Genomic DNA, 23,351 nt, shown 5'->3' with positions numbered 1-23,351 from the left:
ATTTAGAAGTCACTACGTTGCATTTTTGGTTCCTGCCATTTGACCCATGAGTACCTACTGGTTAATTCTGCTACGCATATAATTTCTCTGTGTAAAGACCACACCGTTGAGAATTAATGGCTTGACAGTTAGCCTGTCAGCTCTGTTGGGATGTAATCCTAGGTTTCAACAAGAGGTAGCACAGATTGGAAGAAGAGGGGGAAGTGTCCTATAGTGAGTGTGTAATCCTTTTTCCCACTGTAAGATTGGGCTGGAGAGACAGGATGCCGATGAGTGTAATACTCTTTTTAGAGCTCCCATGGAGCTGCTAACAGTCAGATGTCTGATCTGGAGCTGTTTTTAGTTTGCAGAGTGGCCTGGGTAACAGAATGAGCAATTCTGAGGTAGCACAGAAAAGATCCAGGCAGCAGTTTGTAATGGAAACCTTGTGTTTCTGTTGGTACCTTAACTACACATTCCCTGTAGACGCATTAGGTTCAGCTGTGTCATCTATGGGTAAGATTTTTTTCCCTCCTGGAGAAGGGAGAATCAGGTCTGGGGAGTTTTCTTTCTTGGCTTCAGTTGCTGTCTGCATAACATTTTCATTAATCACCTTATTTTCTCTAACAGAGGGTGAGCCTAAATCATCAGCATGCTAGCATGCTAGAACAGAAGTAACAAGAGACTGCAAATGACTAAACAAGATCTCAGTCCAGCATATATATCCATCAAGGTCCACATTATTGCTTTCCTTTTCAAGTTTTCACTGGACTCATTTGATAAAAACACTGTGTTTATTATTACATACATTTAGAGAGCCCTCCTCTAGACCCTTGTCACTTTAAAAGGTTTGAATTGGCTCGTCAACATCACAGAAAATGAAGAAGAAAATCCCACATATCTTCCTTGATGTCAGTCTCTGTTGTGTTTTAAGAGGCCAGACTTCTCTGATCTATGCTGAAGACACAAGCTTTGTATGTAAGGAATGAAGAAAGCCCCTTAAACAACAAGTTTTTGGCTCAAGGCAAGAATTCTAGGCTGAAATTCCTCTGCTGGAGTGATGCAATAGGTCAGATTTGCTGATTAGCAGTTACATTTTTTGGTTTTGCAACCCCAGTATTCTTTTGAAGTATATTTATTAAAAAGTATATTGACCAATGGAAAAGGAAAAAAATCCCCCATCTTTTAGTTTTACCAAAATGTGTTTGGAGGCTCTATTTATGGTGTTTCTTTCACTTATTTTCTAATCACAATAGAGGTTTTAATAATCATCCTCCTTTATTACATTCATAGATCTGAGTAGAACAAATTAGAGAAATATAGTAATTAAAGGGCTACTGTATTAAGCCCCAGAGTACCGCTCTTTGCAAAGAGTCTGATACTTCAGTGTGGTTTGGAAATGACACATAGCAAAGACATGTCTTCCTCTCCCCAGAATTCATCACTTCATCATTTCAGCATAACACAATTTAATTATCTTGCATTTAGGTGCAAAGTCAAAGGGTCAGCTATTGATCTCCATTCTTGGAACAAGCCACAGGAGAGACAAAATCAAGTGGAAGGTGCTGCTCTTTTAATTTAGTGGCATTTCTTACTGAGCCCTAGTCTAGGATTTAATGCCTCAGAGATAAGGAAATGCAGTAAGAGTTTTAGGCTTACTGAACAGAAATTACATACAGCAATTGCAGATGCTTAACTTTTACACAAAACCAAACATTTAGTTTGCCTTATTTTAGAACATAAGCTCTTTGACACTGAGGCTGTTGCCTTTCATTTTTCAAGAGTGAGGCCTGTCATTGGTATGCAGTAAAAGAGCATTTACTCATAGGTTCCAGCAGCAGAGGGAAAAAATGCTGCTTTTATAATAGGATGTAGCGAAAGTCCATGTAAACAAAGGCATTGCACTTAATGGAAGTATGATTCATAGAAGTTATTCCTATGGGGCAGACAGGGTCCATTCTAGTCTGCACACTCACCTAGACACGGAAGTTGTCCCTGCTAAGTAGGATAAGCTTCCGACCACATGGGTATCCCAATGGCTGAGATGTTCCTTTTTTCTTAGATAGGAGGTCTCCATTTTGGTTGTGCTTCAGAACTTTTGGGAAAGAGAATGAAATGGTGAACATTAAGCTTCACAGTTAAGAGAGAATCAACAAAACAGCAGCATTAGATAACAATGATAAATCCATATAGAACCGTAAGGAGATTTATACTTTATCATCTTTGAAATTACATGCATTGTAAACACCATCTGATATAATCGTGTAACATTACCATTCTTCTGGCTGATGGATTCCTACCTTTGTAAGAGGTAGCTTAAGTTTTGATTACTCACAATTTTACAGACTAATAGGTATTGCTGTACTGATAGTGCATTTAAAGTGTACACGCTGTCAGTACAGTCACATAGCAAGACTACAGCAAATACAACAGAAGAGAGTCAAGAGAAATACTAGATACATAGATTGTATATGATATGTAGAAACACAAAATACGTAGATTTTGACAAGGCCATCTAGAAGACAGAACAGTAATGCAGTTGCTACCACAAACTTGTGCATTGTTTTCTCTAGCCATCAAAAGAAAACTTTACCTGTCCTCTGAGATGTGGGGAACATCTTTCATGCTCATTATCCTTCTGTGAGGAGAAAACATATGCATATGCATCTCTTTCTTACCTGACATGGCTAACCTGAATACTCAAGGTATTAATGAGCAAATTTACATCCAAAAAGAATTGCTCTTACTGCATTTGTATATGATCAGTAACTCCCTCAGAAAGACTTTGCTAAGAACATCACAAAAAGTGAAGAGGAAAATACCACACCCAATGTTCAGCTTAGTGAGGCATCCTGGCCTTCAAGTGTACAACATACGGCACGACGTAGGGTCAGGAAATGGAAGAGATAGAAGCTAGTTTTCTTCACTGACCTAGGCAAGAGACGATTCCTCCTTCCTTTCATCTATCCAGTCAGAGCTGTGAAGCCAAGTGGTATTTACAGCAGCTAATCAATGCATACTAGAGACACAGTGTAAACGGTACAAGTGATACTGAGTTCCTAGTTTAAACTTACAGTATTTGCTCCAGGAGAATTTTCATTGACACTGCTATGATTTATAGTTCTAGAAGTGGCCAGGGGCACACTTTGCAACCACGTGGGCTGACTTTACTGTAAGGCCACAGAACGGTACAAGTGATACTGAGTTCCTAGTTTAAACTTACAGTATTTGCTCCAGGAGAATTTTCATTGACACTGCTATGATTTATAGTTCTAGAAGTGGCCAGGGGCACACTTTGCAACCACGTGGGCTGACTTTACTGTAAGGCCACAGAATTTCAAGCGCAAGCCCTTTCCTATTGCCTCTTTCACTCTTTTCTGTTACTTCCTTGTTTCTTTTAACTACGCCACATTTCAGACTACTGAGAAACGAGGTGACTGGAATGGTGACGTTTGTCTGACACCATACTTTACTGCCATTTATTTCCTCTCTAGTTTGTAACTAACCTTACCTACAACCTCAAACACAACACAGCTCTGACTAAAGAAAGCAATACATTATTAACTATTTTTTAAATGAGAGCATTCTCTACATGCTTAGGCACAAAGCAAATGAAGATGTATGTGGATTATATAATCATTAGCTGCTTGGAGAGGCAAGAATATAACCTCACTACATGTGAAAGAAACAGTTTGGAGTTTTAGGCAAGGAAGACTGGCATGGAGCAGAGGTAGCCTTGCTGTGAAATCCCATCATGCAGAGTGCTGTGATGGATGTGCTGAATAGTTCGCATAATATGTATTTTTCAAATAGGTAAACAATGCTGACATACAACCTTGCTGTTTGACAGATGATTAGCGTATTCAAAGGCATCACCTGTGTCTTACTGTTAGAAATAACTTACAAAGAAGAGAAAGGAGAGAATCAGGTATGATGCATTAAATATTTTCACAGAATCTCAGCAGTATATGTATAAAGATATTTAGAGCTGTTTTGCTAAATTTCAGTGCTTTAGATACCAACAAGAATATTGTTTCTTTATCTTCTTGTCATGGGTGCTAGCAGCTTTGTGATGGGAAGCTGGGGAGGACAGCAAAGACAAGGATGCCCTCATCTACCTTCACTAAATGAACACCTTTCATTTTGCTAGTAGTTGCAGATAGCCTGTGACCCTTGGTTAGAAGAATGATGAGGAATCTTTAAGCCATAGGCGTGTTTTACAAATTACATGTATCTCTGTTCCCTCACTTTCACTTTCTCAGCCTTTAATTTCAGAGTTGTCTTTCTACTGGCTTTTCTATTCTACTGGATTCTACTGATGCATCAAATTGAGTCGGCAGATGCACACATTCTTACCTAAGTGGTGAGCATATGACTAGCTTAATTATTCAGAAAGTTATAAAAGCGCCTTTGGTTCAATGCTTTATTCAGCTAATTCAGGCTCTTCGCTAAAGTAGCTTTAAATACTTCTGTTACTTCTAATAGAGAGGATGTATTTAAAAGATTTGTGTCTATTTATCTAGACCCCATCATAAAAGGAAGGAATCTTGATGGCTAAACTCACCTTAGCAATTTTGTACCTGATAGTGTTTCAAGAGAAAAACTCTTTAACATATTTAGCACACACACAAATGTAACTATGTTTACACAGTCCCAGTTTTGATGTAGTCTGTATAACTGAATTCAGAGCTTCACAAGCCCCTGGCCTAGTGCAAGTGATTTTTTTGTAGTTTCAAAAGAGGAAGGAACATACAAGATAGGGAGGGGTTGTGTAGGGACGGGAGAAGACAAAGTATGAACTCTTCAGGAAGTGACAAACTGCAGAGGAGAAAGCCAATATTAGCAATGACAAGTGTTACATATCTTAGTACAAGGGTGAAGTAAAACAAGTAGCATCAGACTCTCAGTGCTCAGGTCTACAGACACAAATGTGAATTGCAAACTATGGAATTCCTGAGGGGGTTTTTTATGACTTTTTTATGGTCTTCAATCAATGGGAAATAATTTAATTTCTCAATTTCCCAGCAGGATTACCTAATTTTTGGAGTGCTCCCTTACAGAGAAAGAGAGAGAGACTACAATGTAAATGTTGCTAGAGAGAAGAAAATCAAATGCAATTCACTGTGTATCCATGGAACTGTGACACTCTGTATCAGTCTAGAGAAGATCACAAAAACATACATCTGGAAAATATGCTTGATCTTTCTGGCATGGACTTCGGATTGGTTGCTTCTTTGCCATGCCAATAGTGCATCTTTGTACTTTTTGAAGGGAAAACTCAGACACAGCGTTTTGAAGAGCTGCAGCACTTACCAACAGTTTGCAAAATGTCTCAGGAGGACAAATGTACAAGGAAATCAAAGCAGCTTAGCATAATACTGGAAAATTAAGTTTCTTGTACTTACACTGTAGGGAATCACCTAAGACTCCTTGGGCCACGCTGCAGTGCTAGAGGGCATATTCTCAGTCACATTCTCAACATAGATCTAAAATCTATTCCAAGATTTCTCTGTGAAAGGGAGAATAGACTTTCATGGTCCTTACGCTTGGCTGGTTAGCCTGCCCTTGTTGGCTGTCTTTGAAAAATCCCTTGTGCTTATAAACATGGGGAGTCCAGTGGAAGTTGACAACACAAATGAAATTGTTCCCTTAGAAGATCAGATCTCCAGTTAGTCACCTAATAAAAATGTCAGACATTTAATCTTCATGGAGGAAAAGCTGCCAAGAAATGTTAGCGAAGAATATTAATAACTTTGCATTTCTTTATTAGCGAGAACTATAGAAACTATATTTTTGGCGAACAGTTGTTCACTGACAAGTAGTCTTTTATGAAGAAGAGAACTATATGTCAATTAAACTCCGCAAATAGTTCAGAAAAGTTGTGATAGTGTGTTTCATTGATTCATTTAAGATGAACATCATCATTGTGTTGCAAATTGTCCCCAAAGCTAAAGGAATTAAAATAGTGTTACCAAAAAACCACCCCAAAATAAGTAAAACATTTTGGTCAACCAAAAATAAAATACTATGATCTTCTTGGTTTGCTGAATTTGTCGGCAGTTCAAAGTTTTTTTAATTTTTTAATTGAGCAGAAAATAAGTTATCCACATAGCTCTAGCCTTTATTTCACTCTTTCATTCAAAACCTTAGCAAAGGATGTAGCAATATTTCTTTTTATTAAATTTATGTCCATTTAATTTTAAAGCCAATTTGCTTTAAGATTTATTTTCCAGATCCTGGAATGTAACTTTCTTTCAGCTACTTACTGGTGGTTTATGTGAAGTGGTCTGGAACTAGGCTTTAGCTGGGAGTGGAACACGGAGCTTAAAGTACTGAACACACAGTGATCACTTCAGCAGAGATAAAGTGAGAATTAAACAGGAGTCAGGAGTAGGCAGAAAATGACTTGGTAAAGAAAGATAACACAGGTTCAAGTTTCAGATTCTTAATTCACTGTGCAAAAATGCAGGATAAAAAACATGGGTATTTTAAAAGCGCTAAGATATAGAAACTCATACAGACAGAGCAGTTCAGCTTGGGCATCCCAGTTTGAAAAGGCATTCAGTAAAGCCATGGAATGCATATTTTAGACAACAGAAAGATTACGTGATGGGGGGGAAAAAAAAAGCCTAAAAAGGCTAGAATGATTCTGCCTTGACAAAAGACTAGCAAATGTGGCTGATAAAAATACAGTAAATTAGCTGAAATTATTATAAACTGAGAGTTAAGATCTGGCTGATATTATTGAATAAAGGCCTGGAATACAACTGATAGAATGTGATCTGTTTAAAAAAAAAAATGTAATTTTTTTTCCATTATTGTGAAAGTGAGTGGTAATATTTTTAAGAAGGACCAGATAGCTGCATGGAACATACCAAATCAGTTATTTTGGTTTTTGAGTGGACCTGACTGTGATTAAGGCTAGGGGAAGAATTTTGCACTATGTATATTTCTTTGGCATTGTAGCCATTATCATTACAGTATCTGAATGTGTGTTCGTCATTTGCTATTTGAGTTGTTGTAGTTAGCTGTGGTTATACAGGTAAGTCACATGGTGTAATCTGTGCTCCCAGATAGAGCAATACAAGCACCTCCAGACCAAACAGTAACACACATTCACTTAAAATGTAAACTTACTGCCTGAAATTCCTCTTTCAAGAAATACTCATATATGTCTAAATAACTCAATGAAAATGTTAAGGTATAGAAAATAAACCAAGGATTTAAATAATGGATATTATGGTAGCTGTTGCAGCTCCAGCCCAGTAGTAGTTTCCTGTGCATGCAGAAAACATAAGACACAATAATTTATCAATTTAACGGCTGGATTTGTTAAGAATAAAATAAATATGCCCACACTTTAAGGTGAGGTTGTACTTGAAGCCTGCTGGAACTGAGAACTCCAGTTCCAAAAAAAGGTCACATCACAGATAATGGAAATAGCAGGAACACGCATGCTTCTGTCAGCAGGAACTAATGCAACCTAGCTTCTTGTTGCTGTGTGTCCTAGGGGCTTGGCAGAGTGTTATGTCCCAGTGTCTGATTAACATGTGAACTCTGACTGAAGCTTTTCTTGGATTTGGGCATTCATATCACACTCCCATATAGGGTTTCTGGTATCTAATGACAGTCAAATTCACCCTATAACTTTTCTTTTCACTGAGAACATTACTAAAACTTTCTTATTTTCCTGGAACTAGTCAAGCTTAATATTGATGAATTTTCTACCTCTGTTAGATATGGTTGAAGGTAGCCAAAGACATTCAAAAGCTTTTGGACAGACACACAAAAGCGGATGCAAAAAACACAATTGCATTTAGCTTGTTTGGTTATGAAATGTCACCCCCAAAATCATTAATTTAAAACTAACTAATTTCAATTTATGGGAATTTGAAATTGTTAGGCTTTGGAATTTTTTGATCCCTTTTTAAGTAACTTGATAAAGAAACCACCATTCGTCTATCAAAGCTATGCATTATTCTCTGTTTTGCACTCAGAAGGTTAAGGGCTTGTTTTTTCGGCTATGCAAAAGGGCTTGTTTTTAAACAAGAGAATAACAGAAATGAAAATATTCATAAACACATATCAGTGCTATTGAAGGATGACCTTTTATCTTTTTTTTAAAATAACAGCCAGTCTCAAGAAACATAGTCTGCTTGGCTGAATGTTTTTTCCCAGGATAGCATTTCCTCTCTTGGAGGAAGGCTGCTTCAGTCACATCTCTATTTAAATGTCTGCCCCTCATCCTCCCCACCCAGCCTGCTGATCTGTGTTTCCAAATATACCCTTAATTATGTATATGAAAATGTAGAAATATAAGAATAGCACCCAGTGGCATGTTCAGGTTTCTAGTCTGTTTTTGTAACAGCATACAATGCTGTTCTGCAAAGCAGCAGAACAGATTATAGATCACAGAAAATTGTTTCTGGCTTTCTGTTTCTGGTTTTGCAGGCATTCATGGAATTCCCAGGATACAAATTTCATTGTTACTGCATGGCCTTGGCATATGCTTGAAGATGCTAAGATAACGTGCAGTGCTACTACATAAGTTAAATTGAAAAAAAGAGCCCCCAATACGTGGTTTGACTTAATAATACTCTAATCTGTAGGGCTGTGGATATCACATTTCAAATTGTTCAGATACAATTGCCTAATCTTCTCATTGTAATTCTGAAAATGTTTGATATCACAGGTGTCTCAACCTGTTTTGGCATTTCAGTCATTAGTAGGTTATTTTTTAAGCATGCTCAGGCCTACACAGTACTTAGTATCATTTTTAATTGCTATTCAAATGCTGGATATCATACTGATGAATTGGTGAAACAGGGAGCAGATTACTGCAGGGTCTGTACAGGAGTGTCACTATACAGGAAAGGATCCTTAAAACTATATGTGGATTGGGGTAAAATCAAGAGTGTATTAAAAGTATGGTACAAATCAAGCTCAGTAGACATCAGATCTGGTTCCACCATCTCTGTAGTTTTTGTTTCCCGTAACTACATTTAGTTGCCTCAATATGTATAATAATTGACAAATACAGAATAATACAAAGGACCTTTATTATAAGAACAGGCTGGCTCTACTTGCTTCTGAGTCCCTTCCAGCCAAAGAGAAGAGAGATGCATTTTTGTAAAGCTGTTTCTATAGCCCAGGCAACTCTATGGTTCCTTTGGCAGTTTGCTCTGGCAGACAATATAAGCAGCATGAGTAGCTATATCTGTGCCACTGAAATTAATTCAGAAGTCAGTACACCTGCAGATCCCATGTACTTTTATGCAGTGAGCACTGCAAGTTTCTTAATGCAGCTTTACACACTTTTTTTTTTTTTTTTTGGACTGGGTGGAGTTCAGGAAGAAGCCAAAGATGTTCTTGCTTGTGTAATTTTCAGTTAAGATCAGTTGAACTTAATTCTTGAATGCGATGTTTTTCCATCAGCTTGTGTAACTCTAAACACAAGTTATGTGATATCATATGCTCTGGCAGAAGAGCTAGAAAGGTTTCAGTTTAGTGGGATTTGGAACATGGAAATCCAAACCTATTTAAAATTGTAAAAAAATTAAAATTTTACAATATTCCTTAGCTTTTAAAGGCATCTCTTGCCTGCCTCTCTGAAGAGTAAAGAAGCCTGAGCTGCTTTTTGATTCCTTTATTTTCAAGCATCTTTATCTTTTGGAGACTTACCTCTGAGACCTGCTAGTAATGCTCACAACACGCAAAAACACTGCCGCTGCCAAGGCATAGCATTAAGACTCTCCATACACACATTCACATGCTTCACATGTTTCCTGCCCTGTTTAAGATATTTGATAACATTTTCACATTAATTTATAGGATCAAATTCTGCAGTCATTGTATAAAGGTAAAACTCTGACTTCAGCATTGCCTAAGATGGAGCTCAAAATCTTTATTGTGTTGTGTACAGCCACTTTAATGGTGAAAGCTCTTTGTTGAGTACAACATGTCCATGGGTTACTGCTTATGCAAGAAAGTTGTACTGTGGGTGCGTGTTCCCTGATGAGATTAGGCAATCAATTCATATAATCTCTCATTCTGTTGATTGCTTTACTGCCGGTAAAAGGACATTTATATAACTTACCTGCAGAGAAAACCACATCCTTTCTGTTTGAGAGATGAGACTGATGACAGACACTGAATTTCCACGTGTGGTTTTGGAGCAGAAGCTAGGTCTCATCTTAATAGCCCGCAGCAACTTTGTTTCAGACTGTGTACTAATTTTTTATGAATAATAATGACTCTTATACCTTCACACAAGGCATCCAGCATTTCCTCACAATACAGCTTTTCTTTGACGAGGTACTGCTAAACCTCAACAAAGCTGGGAGGCACTCTAGAGAACGTACTACCACTACTAGAGTAATGCCAGCTGTCAGAGAGTGCATCGAGGGGAAAACCACTTAGCCAAGAAACTTAAAGGCAACTACCAAGAAGATAGCAAATCAAGACTAGGGAGGACTGAGGGGAAAAAATAGTTCCTGGGAGGGAGGAGAACAGGGGACAGTAGAGAAGTAGTGGAAGAAAGGCCACATTTTCTTTGGCTTAGCACACAAATCATCACCACCATCATCAACAACATCAAATCAGGCAGGTGAGTAGGAACCTTCATCACCTGACTGTTAGTGCTGGATAACACAGCTCTGACATAATCCCACTCCAGAACCTCTTCTCTCATTAGGAACTGGACTGTTGTGCCTACTGCTGGCTAGCAAATGCTAGACATAGAAAACAGCAGCTGTTAGCCATGCTAACTAATCAGCAGAAAAGGTACCATTTTCTTTGTGCTTCATGGCATTGTCAACAGCAGAAGCAAAACATTGCATGTTAACTCTTGCCTTCCTTGTCTGAAAGCAGTCATTTCATGGAGCAGTCCTTCTAGTGAAGAACATTTGTTGACACCATTTGTAATGAAAACAAACACAGAGAAAATTAACTTGGGCAATAGAAACATGCAAAGGCCGTTGCCTTACCAAAAAAAGATGCCATAGCTCAGGGATGAGAAATGTCGATTCTGCAGGCCAGATCCAGCTCTCAGACCATGTCTCATTGCCCTTCTTCCCAAGGATCCCGAAGTCCTCATAGAAGTATATCTGTTGTATGACCAAAACGTAGGGAGAAGAGTAGTGAATGTGGTCACACAGCAGGGATGACTGGCATGTCCCACCACAGGCAGGAGCATATCTAACAACAGACGACTGGATACATGACAAACACAGCCAAAATGTATGTTTCCCATTTCTTTCACATTTCTGTTAGCAGACTGAGAGATGAGTCCCTGACAGTTTGCAGGAGAAGGCTGAGGAGGACATTGAATGGATTTGCATGGAGATTTTTAAGCGACAAAACAATATCCATTAAACCACTTGGTGGTTTTATTCATAAAATATTTGTGGGGCCCCAAGTTTTTTAGGCTTTGGTTCAGGGGAAGCCAACTGAAAGCGTTTGTGTTCGTCTTAGCTACCTTTTGCAGATTGCTTAGGAGGTGACATTCATGGTTCTCTATATAAAAATCTCCCTTGTGTACAGATACAACCAGAACTAGAGGAAATGACCTCAAGTTGTGCCAGGGGAAGTTTAGACTGGTTAGTAGGAAAAATTTCTTTTCCTGAGAGAGTGGTGAAGCATTGGAACAGGCTGCCCAGGGAGGTGGTGGAGTCACCATCACTGGAGGTGTTCAAAAAATGTGTAGACGTGGCACTTCGGGACATGGTTTAGTGGGCATGGTGGTGTTGGATTGATGGTTGGACTTGACGATCTTAAACGTCTTTTCCAACCTTAATGCTTCTGTGATTGCATTATGCATTGTAGTTGTATGTGTAACTAATGAAATTCACAAAATATGCTTGAGAAGAATTGGTCTAATGAGCCTTCGTCTTTCTCTTAAATAATCAAGGAAACACCAGGGACACTTAATTACTCCATGTACTTGAACAAGATCCTATTTAAAAAAAAGAATTGCCTGTCTGTTCATTGAGACGCTATTTGAGATTTGGCTGAAGTATCTTGGAGGCTTCATAAACAGAGGGAAAAAGAACCCACAAGTCTCTTTTTCTGAGCAGGAGCCTCTTAAGCAGATCCTGGAGATAAATGTTATGGCCAAATCTGTGAATTTAAAACAGATTATTGGCTGTTTAGATTGAAGGCTGGCTGGGGTCAATTTTGCTATCAGACAATTTTAATTAAGATGTATTGAATTTCTCCAGGAGGCGAAATTATTTATTTATTTCCTATTTGCTGCAGTGTGTGGCCAACTTTTATTTCTTATTTTGGCACAGAATTTTTATACTCTCTGGGCCTCTTGAAGTGGCTATTCAGCATTAGAAAGATTAAGATTAGTGCAAGTAGGAAGTTAGAAAAATTACAACTACAAAAAAACCTAAGTCCATATAATCACAAAAGAATAAGATGCTCTAGATTAATAACAAATAAAGAATATGTGATGTTCAGACTCAGTCATAATAAGAACCAAACCAATATACAGTAGTAGACAGCACATTTCATGATTTGATGTTTTCATTTTTAACAAATGGAGAAACTAAGGATGGAAACAAATCGTACAAGTTGCCCAAGGCTATGCAGCACATCAGTGATGAAGCTGGGAATATATTCCAGATACCTATCTACCCAACAACAATACTTCTGTTTGCGACTTGTGCTTGCCTCCAGTGCTTGAGCTTCTCTGGCTGCACATCTACCACAATGCACAAGTGCAGACCTCCAACACAGCCATGCAATGGCACGGGCATCTGGCCCTGTGAGACCTATTTCCCATGTCTGAGATCTGTTGAGAAGTGCAGCAGGTCACCAGAATGCTATTTCTTTGAGCTCACTGGTCCTACCTTAAGCGTAAGAGGTCATGGTTTTTAGGTTAGCTATTGATAGAAGGATGCTACCTTCAATGTGGCACATTTTCCCAGTTGAAATACAGTGCTCCCTGCCTCATTTCTAAATGAGACCTAAGGCAGTGAACAAGAGAAACCGTAGTGCCTTGTAGCAAATGCAGACAACACAGGCATGGCTGTGGAGAATACAAGGTGAGAGCCTCACATCCACTGCCTCAAAATTGCCATTTTGCATTTTCACCATATGAAATAGCTGAAGAGAGAGACTTCGTTACACCTTCCGAACTTCAACATTGAGTCAGACAGACATAGGGACAGCTTGGAGGAATAAGTGAATATTCTATAAAGCTCAGTACAGATATTATCAAAGTCCAGAAGTAAAGTCCAGCGGACTACAAGAGATGTGATATCCATGAAAGGATCAGGAGCCCAGCATTCCTGAAGATCCAGTTATCAAGTAAGGTATCACCAGTTTGATTTACAGTACTTTTTAATGGGTTGGAATACCATGGTGGCCTCCTCTCTGCCAGAGTAACACCTTCTCCATCCCATTAGTGCCAAGTGGCATCTACCTCGCTCCCAACCTTTTTATTCTAACTTTTGCATACAGAAAAACATGGAAGACATTGCTATCTCTTCTAATCATGCCATGTTTGCCTCCTGCAGGTGAACGGCCTTTTGAATGCAACTGGCAAGCATGTAACAAGAAGTTTGCTCGCTCGGATGAGCTGGCCCGCCATTACCGCACTCACACTGGAGAAAAGAAGTTCAGCTGTCCTCTCTGTGAGAAACGCTTCATGCGCAGCGACCATCTGACAAAGCATGCCCGTCGCCATGCCAATTTCCACCCAAGCATGCTCAAGAGGCGAAGTGGAAGCAGCTCAAGAACAGGGTCTGTCAGTGACTACAGCCGCTCAGATGCCTCAAGTCCAACAATTAGCCCTGCCAGTTCCCCGTAGACCTACCTGCACTGGATGTCAGCACTTTGCCTCTAATACCTAACGTGGAGTCTTGTTTGTGTTGCACACATTTAAAAAACTCTGTCGCTTCCCTTCTTCAGTTCCCCCCCCACCCCCTACCCCATTTTTTTTTTTTAATCAGTAAATAGCTGCCTCCCACTGCAATTTCCAGTCAAATTTTCTTTACCCAACCACACAAGTGGCTATGCTAACCTCATGGACAGACAGACTTACATGTTCCACTTAGTGACTCCTGCTGTCTCAGTGTTTCATACATTTTGCAACCATTTACAGATCCTCTTGATTATTCTTTATAAGAAAATGAGAAAAAAAGAAAAAAAACCCCACTTAATTCACCTCAGGCGTCAAAGTAGTTTTGTAAAACCGGATTGCACAACATGAGCATACGTACACTTGCAAATCAACTGTGTTGGATTGTGTCCCCCTTCTACTTTCTCAGGGATGGATATTTATGTTACACAATAATTACAATGAAGACACACCCTAACCGCAGCCTTACTCTGTAAATACATTTGCACTCAGAAGCTTTTTGTTAGATTCTTTCACACACTGGGGAAAAAAATAAACAAACAAACAAACAATACAAAAACCAAACCAGTACTGGAATGTAGTACCAGACTCTTCTGTTGTTTATTTTCCTCATTATATACCTACATTGGGGAGCGTCCAAACAGGAGTCTTGTCTCTCTTCAAGCTGCCCTCTGCTTTTGGTAGCAAGCCGTCTTTTCACTTCATGCTGAAGATGCTCCAAAACCAACTTCCTATTGCAAAAATCTCTGTGAGGTTGATAAACTTGTTTGTTCCATGCTAGGTAAAAATTCTGAGAAAAAATTCTAAACAAGATGCCTTAAGTAAATAACCTAATTCACGAGAAAACATATTTACACTGGGTAACACTTTATTGCAAGGTGGCATGGAATCTCAGAGACATTCTGTTGTCACTCTCTCCAAGTTGTTAAGCTGTCTGCACTGCCTATTCAGTATGGGACCAACAGAATATTCAAATCAAACCACACTGACTTGAACAACTTTCTTTATTCTATTTTCCTTTTTTTTTTTTTAATGAACTATGGAAATAGCATAGCTGAACCAATGCCCAGCAAAACTTTTATCAAGGTACTTACCTACTGTACAGCTATATCTTAGCAAGACAAATTGGCTAAGACATAGTTTCTGTATCCTGTTGCATCACAATCGTGGTCATTGATAAAAGGAAGCGAAAATCATAAGGTATCTTCTGACTGGAAAAATAAAATACGCATTTTTAAGTTTTAAAATAAAATGACATTTTAACTCATCACTACTACAAGTTTCTCAAAAATACACATACCAGCATAAAGTAAGGTGCTCTCATTTCTGAATAACTGCTTAATAACAAAAAAGAAATCTTCGCTAGTTTTCAATAAATTTCAAATATTTGACACTAGATAGAGCACTAGGAGGTAGGTTTTTATGTTTTATATGGTAGAAAATACAGCAAAAGACCAGGAGCATTGTGATGTACTGGAAACCTCGCTGGCAGCAAATACACTTTCCTTGGTTTGGCTGGGTCTGATGGTGCATATTATGAATTCAGGTCCTTTTGATTCTGAAATTTTTGGGGTTTTCTTGTTTTTACTGTAGGGTATAAATGCAGTTAAGTGTAGCATGGTGAAAAGAAACTGTCTATGCCAAACCTGCCATTTGATATCAAGTGAATGCCTCCACATTCTAAATGAACCTGTATCTTACTCGCTGCTTTGCATTGATCCAATTTTGCAAGTTTTTATTGTACCATGTATTAACTGTGAGAGGCTAATACAGATTTCCAAGTAGTGTCATAGGTACTTCCATAATATGTACATTATTCCTAATACTATGCATTCTATTAGTGGTATGGATAAATACTTAAAGACAGTTCAAAGTGCAGATATTTCAGTATTTTTTTCACGTTCATTTGCTTCAGATTTCACCTCTATAAAATCACAATTTTCCCCTTTTGAATTGGAAGTTATGTAAGGCACAATTCTACTGTTTCATTTCACAGAAAATGAAATAACATCGCAAGGTTTTTTTTACAAGACAACAAATATTGTTGGGTTTGTGTGATGTGTTGCCTAACCACTGTAAGTTAGGGGAAGGCCAGATCTGTTTGCCTCCATAGATTTCCTCTTTTCTTTTTTTCAACAAATTCATCTACTGAGATACCCAATTTTAACAACTTGATACAAATTCGGGTAACAGGAATTCACATTCCAATCATTTCTGTGACTGCTAAAAGTGCTCTTGTGCTGTAGTTAGAAAAGAGGCATTTAAGATATGTAGCTAAAGGAATTCTGCAAGTCAGCTGTGTCTTGTGTGCATACTTCAAAACAAGCCATGAACACATTTCTCATTATCATTATATCTTAATAGAGGAATACAGGGGGGAAAAAAACAAAAAAAAAAAAATCAAGAAAACCAAGTATCAGCAAAAATTATAGGCTTCATGTTCTAAGTTCAGTTTCTTGTAAAATCATCTTTTCCAACAAGAGCATCATTTAATCTTTAGCAAAGAAGGAGCCACTCCAGTCCATTTATTTAGGGCATAATTCAGCATGAATCAGTAGGTGCATTGCAAACAAGCTGTTTTAGTAGTCTGGAGAAAGAATATTTACTCCAGGTTTTATTAGTACTGAGATTATGGGATATAAAGATTATGGGACAACCTATTCTGAGTGACACAAGAACTATGTAATCTGTAACTCAAATGGTAAGCATTTTATAGGTATTACTAATAGAGATTACTAATAATTCTCCAAGATTAATCAGGAAAAAAAAAAAATTGGTTCAAAGTCGAATTTCCAGTTCAGCCAGTTCATCTAATGAGAAGGCTATGAGACTATATATAGCCAACATAGCTACACATTCAGGGAATTCTCTAAAATTTGTCATTAAAACTTTTTTTTTTTTACATCTTAGCTGTAAATACCTCAGAGTGTGTTAGGCTGACAGTCAAATTACTGTGTTTTAAAATCCTAGCTAGAGTTTCAAATATCTCCGTTTAATACATGATAGCTTTAGGGTAAAATGATGAATTCCAAACCACTAATAGTTTCCAAAACTGAATGTGAACAAAATTTCTCTTAATATTTTCATATGGAAAGAGAGTGTTTGGGGGTTTTAGCATCTAGCACCTACTAGATGCTAGAAAAGAAGCAGAAGCACCAGCAAGGTTATAAGACTCCATTCTCATCATTGTTCCTCCTGAGTTTTGCAGATATGAGAAGTCTGAACAGCTCAAACTACGTTTTGAAATCTGAGTGCTTATCCAAATTAACCTCAGATTTTTACCCTTTTGTTGTTTCACCCAGCGGTGTAACCTAAAACAATCTCCTGGCATAGCACCAAACATTGCATGCTCAGGAAACACTGCTCTGGCAAGGTGTAGATTTCTTCACAGTCCTCCATTTGGGGGAGTGTGCATCTCTCCATCTGCCTCCTCCTTTCCCCAGGCAATCTGTTGAGGTGAATCCCCACAAACTACAAAATTGCCCCATTTTTTTTTCTTTTTAGAATATAATAATAGGTTTATTATTAAGAAAGCCCTGAAAGTTCATTTGTTTTTCTCCAGCCATGATTCTAGCTTCTTCTCTAAGAGTTGAGCTTAACTGCCTTGCTATAGGAAATGGGTGCAAGTTAAAATCATCATTTCACTACTACCACTCAACTGAAACTAAAGATGCTTTTAAACTCATTCACCCCTTCCATTAACTTCATCCTGTGCAAAGGCCTAAAGTACATTAATGGCCACATGAATTCAGTTTTCATCCTGCTTCTTAGAAAGCAGTCCTGGTAAACTCCTGGCAGCTAGATTTTGTTGTGAGTATTGTTTATATCTGCAAATTAGTTGTTCCTTGCTTTTGTAATATATGCATAGTATCTGTTTACATTACATAACAGCAAAGGTATATATTTATACAAGTCACCAGAAGCCTCTGTTCTATGGTAACACCTGTATCCTACCCTCTTTACTGCATTAACCCTTGCAGTAACTTATAGCTACAAGAGCCTCTGTACACCTTTAAAACCTCATTACCTTCAATCCAGACATTCAGCGCTTTCCGTGTTTCATGCAGCCAGGCAGTAAAAGGCTGTGTGAGGAGATTACTCGTTTCTAGCTATTCACATTCACAACTGCTTTTCTCCAGCTCTTTGCCATGAGTTCTAGAATTTGTACTGTGTCAAGTACATTGTTGTTTTGGGGAACATGGTTTGTGAAGAAAGAATAAGGAAAATTAACTCTGCATACTTAAAGCTTGCCTTTTCATTGCCATTTGATTTACTACTTTCATCAAGTGATGCCTACAAACTGACTTTCAGGTGCTCTTTTACTCCATCACACCATCTGTTTGTGCATTGGGTGCTAAACATATAGTCTATATCAGTGAATGGCATGATGAACGTCTGTATTTTAAACTCTTTTGGGGATAAAGCTATAGCCTTAGGCAGAAGGAAATAACCAAATTATACTTGTTTACCCCATAAGCCAGAATATAGAATGCAAAAGCCCATCCACTGGTATAGGTTTTTTATATATATAAATATTTTTATATATGGATTTATAGAAGCATATGCACATATATATGTGTATATTGTATAGTACGCGTATGTATACATAAATACACAACAGTGTGTATATACTACACACTGAATAATGAAGGGATGTCTACAGAGCAAAAATAGGTATCCATTTCATTATAACTAGTGATGGGTCTGAACCAAAATCCTAGATCCAAACGCCATTGCATTTGGAAAGTTTGAACCTGTTTTTTGAGATTTGTGGTTGAGTTTCATCTCTGGTTACAGCTGCAGTTACTGGTGTATATATGCATTCTGGGGGACGTGTGTGCGCACACACGTGCTTTTCCACAAGCGCATACCTGCGTGGGTGACAGAGTATGTGTGCCAGTAAGTGTGCACTTGTTTACATATATACTTCTGGCTTTGGTGAACTATAATTTTACCGGTGTCATCTTCACTTCTACAGTTTTATCAGTAGCACATGAATGCTTCCATGGGTCACTTTTCAACTCTTTAAATCACTACATTGAAGTATTACAGTTGTACAGTTATATGTTCATCTATTCTTGCTCTGCTGTAACTTTTTATGTATTTTGTACTGCATAGATTATATATTGTGATAATGTCCTATACAACAATAAAAAAGGAAAAAAATGGAAAACGGAAGAAAATTAATAACTGTAAAATATTGTCTTAACTTGTATGCATGGTTAGTGACGTTTACATTTTCCAAAATAAAACTTGTAATTATGAAATATTGGTTTTCTCTTAATTTCCTTCTCTATGCATCAGTTAAAAAGCATCAATTGTTAATATTTCTGCTGTTCATTTGAGGCTTGATATTTTGTTTGATATCTTTGTTTAAATTTCACCCAGTGCTATTGTTTAAAATGGGATTTTTTTTTTAAATCGAGAGAAAGTTTCTGTGATGTTTGTTTTGTACTCTCCTCTGCTTAAACCAGTATTTTATAGTTGCATAGTGAAATTCCTTTCTCAAAGCTGGTATATACTGTGTTTTTCCATACAAGATGGTTATTGGATTAATATGCATGACTTAAAGGTCAGAAAGTCAACCATCCTTTCTTTCAAAGCCCAGTTCTTTGCAAATTTCTGGTATCATTCCCACAAGTGGCAATGTCCTATCAAAACAGTAGTAATTTAATCTCACAGCACCCTGAAATGTTCTTTCCCAATTTTAAAGATGAGGAAATTGAAACACAAGAGATTTAAGCGACTTTCTCAAAGACATGAGGCAATGGCAGATGTATGCCTTTATCCCCCTTTGCAAGTAACACCACACCCCTAGGAAAACAATTTTGTGCCCTATAATGAATATCTGTATATAGAACATTATAACTGATTGCAAAAATAATTTAAAACAGTGGACTACTGTTGAAAGATCAGAGCTAAAATATGCTAACTAAGCTGGGGCAATTCTGGGAATTACTTCAAAATTAGCACATTTTCTTGTGCAGGGGTCATGAAAACTGTTCAGAGCAAATAACTTGGAGAGCTATTATCTTTAATAGCAGGTTTCCCCATGTATTGATCACAGTGTTGAACTGTCAGTGCTCTTCATTATTTCTGACCATGTGCCAGTTGGCTTGTACGTCTCTGTCTATGATGAACTGCTATTTTACACAAAGGAACTGGCTAAATCACATAAATGCTTAACTATGTTAATGCAATATTTAAGGGCTTGTTATCTGAGAATAACATACTCTTTGGACACGCAGTGGATAGCCCTGACTCTTTTGTTAGTGAACCCTCACAGGAACAGAAGATGAAATGCTTCTGTCCAGCAGAAAACCACAGGTTTGTTTCATTCTCTTCTACTAACATTAGCATTATCTGGCCTCTGACTGCTTATTCTCAATGTCTGTGTTGTAACTGGGAAATCCCAGGGAGAGGACTCTCTGAAGCATTCTGGTTGTGAGGATCCTCAGGCAAAAATCCTGGGAAACCATCTAATACCTGAGTGAGTTGAAGTTCCCTTGCAGACCTTGTGTATCAGTCTGTCTGTTGAACTTCTTCCATTTCAGATCCACTGAAGTAACCAATATCCCTACCCCTGGCAGTCTTTCCCTTAATGCTTCCTGAGATGTCCTCTTACCCCATTTACAGTTCTCAGTTCAATTTTCGCCCTTGAACAGACAGGCTAGGCAGCTGCTTGGGAAGTCCAGTTGCTTTTTGCTAGTTTGTTCCTATAGAAAAGGCGTGACACGTCTAACCTCTGCCGCTACGCAGTTTTTCGGCCATTCGCTCTATCTGAATTCACTGTGCTAGGGGGGAAGTTGGTGAAGGGTCTCTTCACTGATGCTGGAGAAAGTTGATACAGACTCTTGCTCCTCTTTTCTTTGAAGGAATGAGTCTTAAGTTTCTTAAAAATAACAGGTTACACAATACTTCTAGGCACTGTATGTTTGTGAAAATAGGCCCTGAAGAGTAGCACTTCTGAAGTCTTCTACATGAAGTATCCGCCTCATGTTTGATAACAGAAGAGCCATCAAAGATTGTTTTCTAAACTTTCTAGAAGAATGAAAAGAGAAAAAAATCCTTCTAAAAGGATATGCCTTTTCAGTTTAAGTGTGCAGTTGTTGCCTTGGTGCTGTAATATTATGTGCCTTTCCCACCCAGACACCCACACTCTGAAACATGTATGTTAACACATTCTCATCTGCAAAAGAAACTTCTCCTCTTGGGTTGCTAAATGTATTGGTTTCTGTCTTGCCTGTAACTCAGCATTTGCCATGAAGTGTTCACAGAGTTGGCAGTAGTCCATCAGTTCAGAAGAGAAGCGATAATATGGCTAGAATTAGGATAGGATTTTCCTATTTATATTTACCTATGTATCATTTCTGGCTTCAAAGTAGTCCACCTTAAGTTTCATTGCCCCAGCTTTTCAAGGAACCATTCCCATGGCATGCTTTGCTAGTTGACTGCAAGAGATTAAAATGACATAAATATAAATGCACAGTCAATAGAAACAGAGAAAAAAGCGAGAGAAGATGGAGATTGAAATAAAAAAAGAGGTGAGGACAATGAGAGAAGCCAAGTGTTTCTAGCAGCTGACCAGAAAGGCTTATATGGCACCAGAATACGCATGGGGCTTCCTAAAGAAGTCCAGGGCAAGCAAGCTAGGCAGCATCTCCAAATACCAGAGACCACATCAGCTTTTCTAAGAGCAGTAGAGGAGGGAGCTAACTCAAACAGTAATTCAAGCTGGCAAGCATACATGTCTAGCTAGCTATAATGCATTGCTGGTACAGCTAAGAGTATAAAGAGAGAGGGAGGGATTACTTTAATAGATTTCTCAATCCATACACCAGACAAGGTGGGAGGAGTCTGGATGTCCAGATATCTGAGCAGCAAGAGTGGAATAGGGAAGTATGAATGAACACTGGCTCTGGGAGCCAGATTTGTGCTTTGGGCAACTCAGAGAACAAGATTACATTAAACAAGTCTGGAGGAAAAAAAAAAAAAAGAGTGAAGACAAGAGAGGTGAGAAAACATGAGTGGGCTTCTAGGCAAGAACGGCCCCAAAGGTCTTCTAACAAAACCTTAACACTGAGCTTAGTAATAACTCTACCTCACCAAGAGAAAACAGCTCTAGAGTATAATTGCTGCCTCATCATAATTGTAAATAAAGGATCAACCTGTCCTACCTGGTTGGCACTGGCAGGAGTTAGATTTAATCTTTGGCTCCCACTAGCTGGAACATTTGTTCAGCAGGAAAAGAGGGGTTGGCATCAGGGACTGGGCTAAGAGAGGCTCTGAGACGCCGTTGCTGGCAGGCTTCTGCTGAGCTGATGTTTCTTCTCCGCATCACTGGATAAACGTGCCTGCCCGAGCCCACTGCAGCAGGTCTGAGCCTGCTGCACTAGTACTTGCAAGCTACGCTCCAAAGGGTTGCAAAGGCTTACACTGCCCAAGCTGGCTTGTTCAGAGCTAGCCGAAGTGTTCTTCCCAAGGAAGTGTTCTTCCAAGTGTTCTTCCAAGGACATCTCCCAGAGGGAAGGTGCAGTATGCTAAGTGGGTGGATGAGAAAAAAGGTGCAGTTGAAGGACAAGAGAGATGGTGCTGGTTAGAGAGAGAGTTTCAGGTGTATGGCAGCACAGTAAGAGGAATGAGATGAAAAAATGTGGGAAACAGATGGAAGGTGCAATAATGGGGACGGTAAGGTAAAGAGGGGGAAGTATAGAAAAATGAGAAAGGAGTATAGGGTATAGGTATAGGTATAGGGCAATTTTATGTCATTTTCTAGAGAGGAAAAGAAAGGCTAAGGTGCAAAATCCAAAAGGGGGTCTAGAGGAAGGAGTAAAATAGCTCATGTGGTAGCATTTCCAGCAGACTGGAAGGTAAGGCACATCAATGCGTAATAAACAGGACTGTGCATCTTTAAGAGACCAATGTTTGTGTTTTCCCATGCTCTCCTATTGTGGAAATAACTTTCTGAGTCATTTCTCTGATCCTGGAGACAAACTGAACTGACACAAAACATAACAAAACACAATAGCAACGGGAAGGGAGAAATTCCTCCCTCCCCCTTCCACCACACACGCATTTTACGTCAGCGATCTGAAAGCACTCAAAGCCTCTAAGTGGAAAAGAAACAAGGCACAGACTGACAATGTTGTTCGGTATACACTTTTTGAATCAAGTACACCTTCACCACTGCATAAATGGTTAAAACATGAAAGCCACACTTCCCCAGTCTGTTACTTTTAAATATCTTATCCAGTCTCTTTGGTTAAAAGTCTTACCCTCCAGATTTTCCACAGACAGTGAACTGCAACAGGAATTTGCTAGCTTTTTTAAACTTCACAGCTTTACACTACAAAGACCCTGTAATTTTTCCCTCAAGCCTCATGCCCCACCCTCTGCAAAAGAGGTGTCAGTTTGGGACTCTCTCTCAAAATGCCACATTTGGAAGCTCGCACACATTTAAAAATCAATGTCACAACTATGATCTTCCCAGAGGGGAGTAAGGAGA

At 38.6% G+C, this 23,351-nt stretch overlaps 1 protein-coding gene across 1 annotated transcript in view; it reads left to right on the top strand.

Annotated features, from left to right (window-relative positions):
- The window catches only part of KLF13 (KLF transcription factor 13), a 32,270-nt gene extending 18,459 nt beyond the window's left edge, over positions 1-13,811 (top strand). Inside the window, exon 2 of the mRNA XM_059823989.1 lies at positions 13,503-13,811. Within this exon, the coding sequence (XP_059679972.1) occupies positions 13,503-13,795 (293 nt within the window). The 3' untranslated portion in view covers positions 13,796-13,811. The remainder of the gene's footprint in view (positions 1-13,502) is intronic.
- Positions 13,812-23,351: the final 9,540 nt, after the last annotated feature.

Source organism: Gavia stellata, chromosome 13 (assembly GCF_030936135.1).
Source record: "Gavia stellata isolate bGavSte3 chromosome 13, bGavSte3.hap2, whole genome shotgun sequence".
Lineage (NCBI taxonomy): Eukaryota > Metazoa > Chordata > Aves > Gaviiformes > Gaviidae > Gavia > Gavia stellata.
Note: the sequence above shows the minus strand (reverse complement) of the source record. Positions and strands in the feature narration are given on the sequence as shown.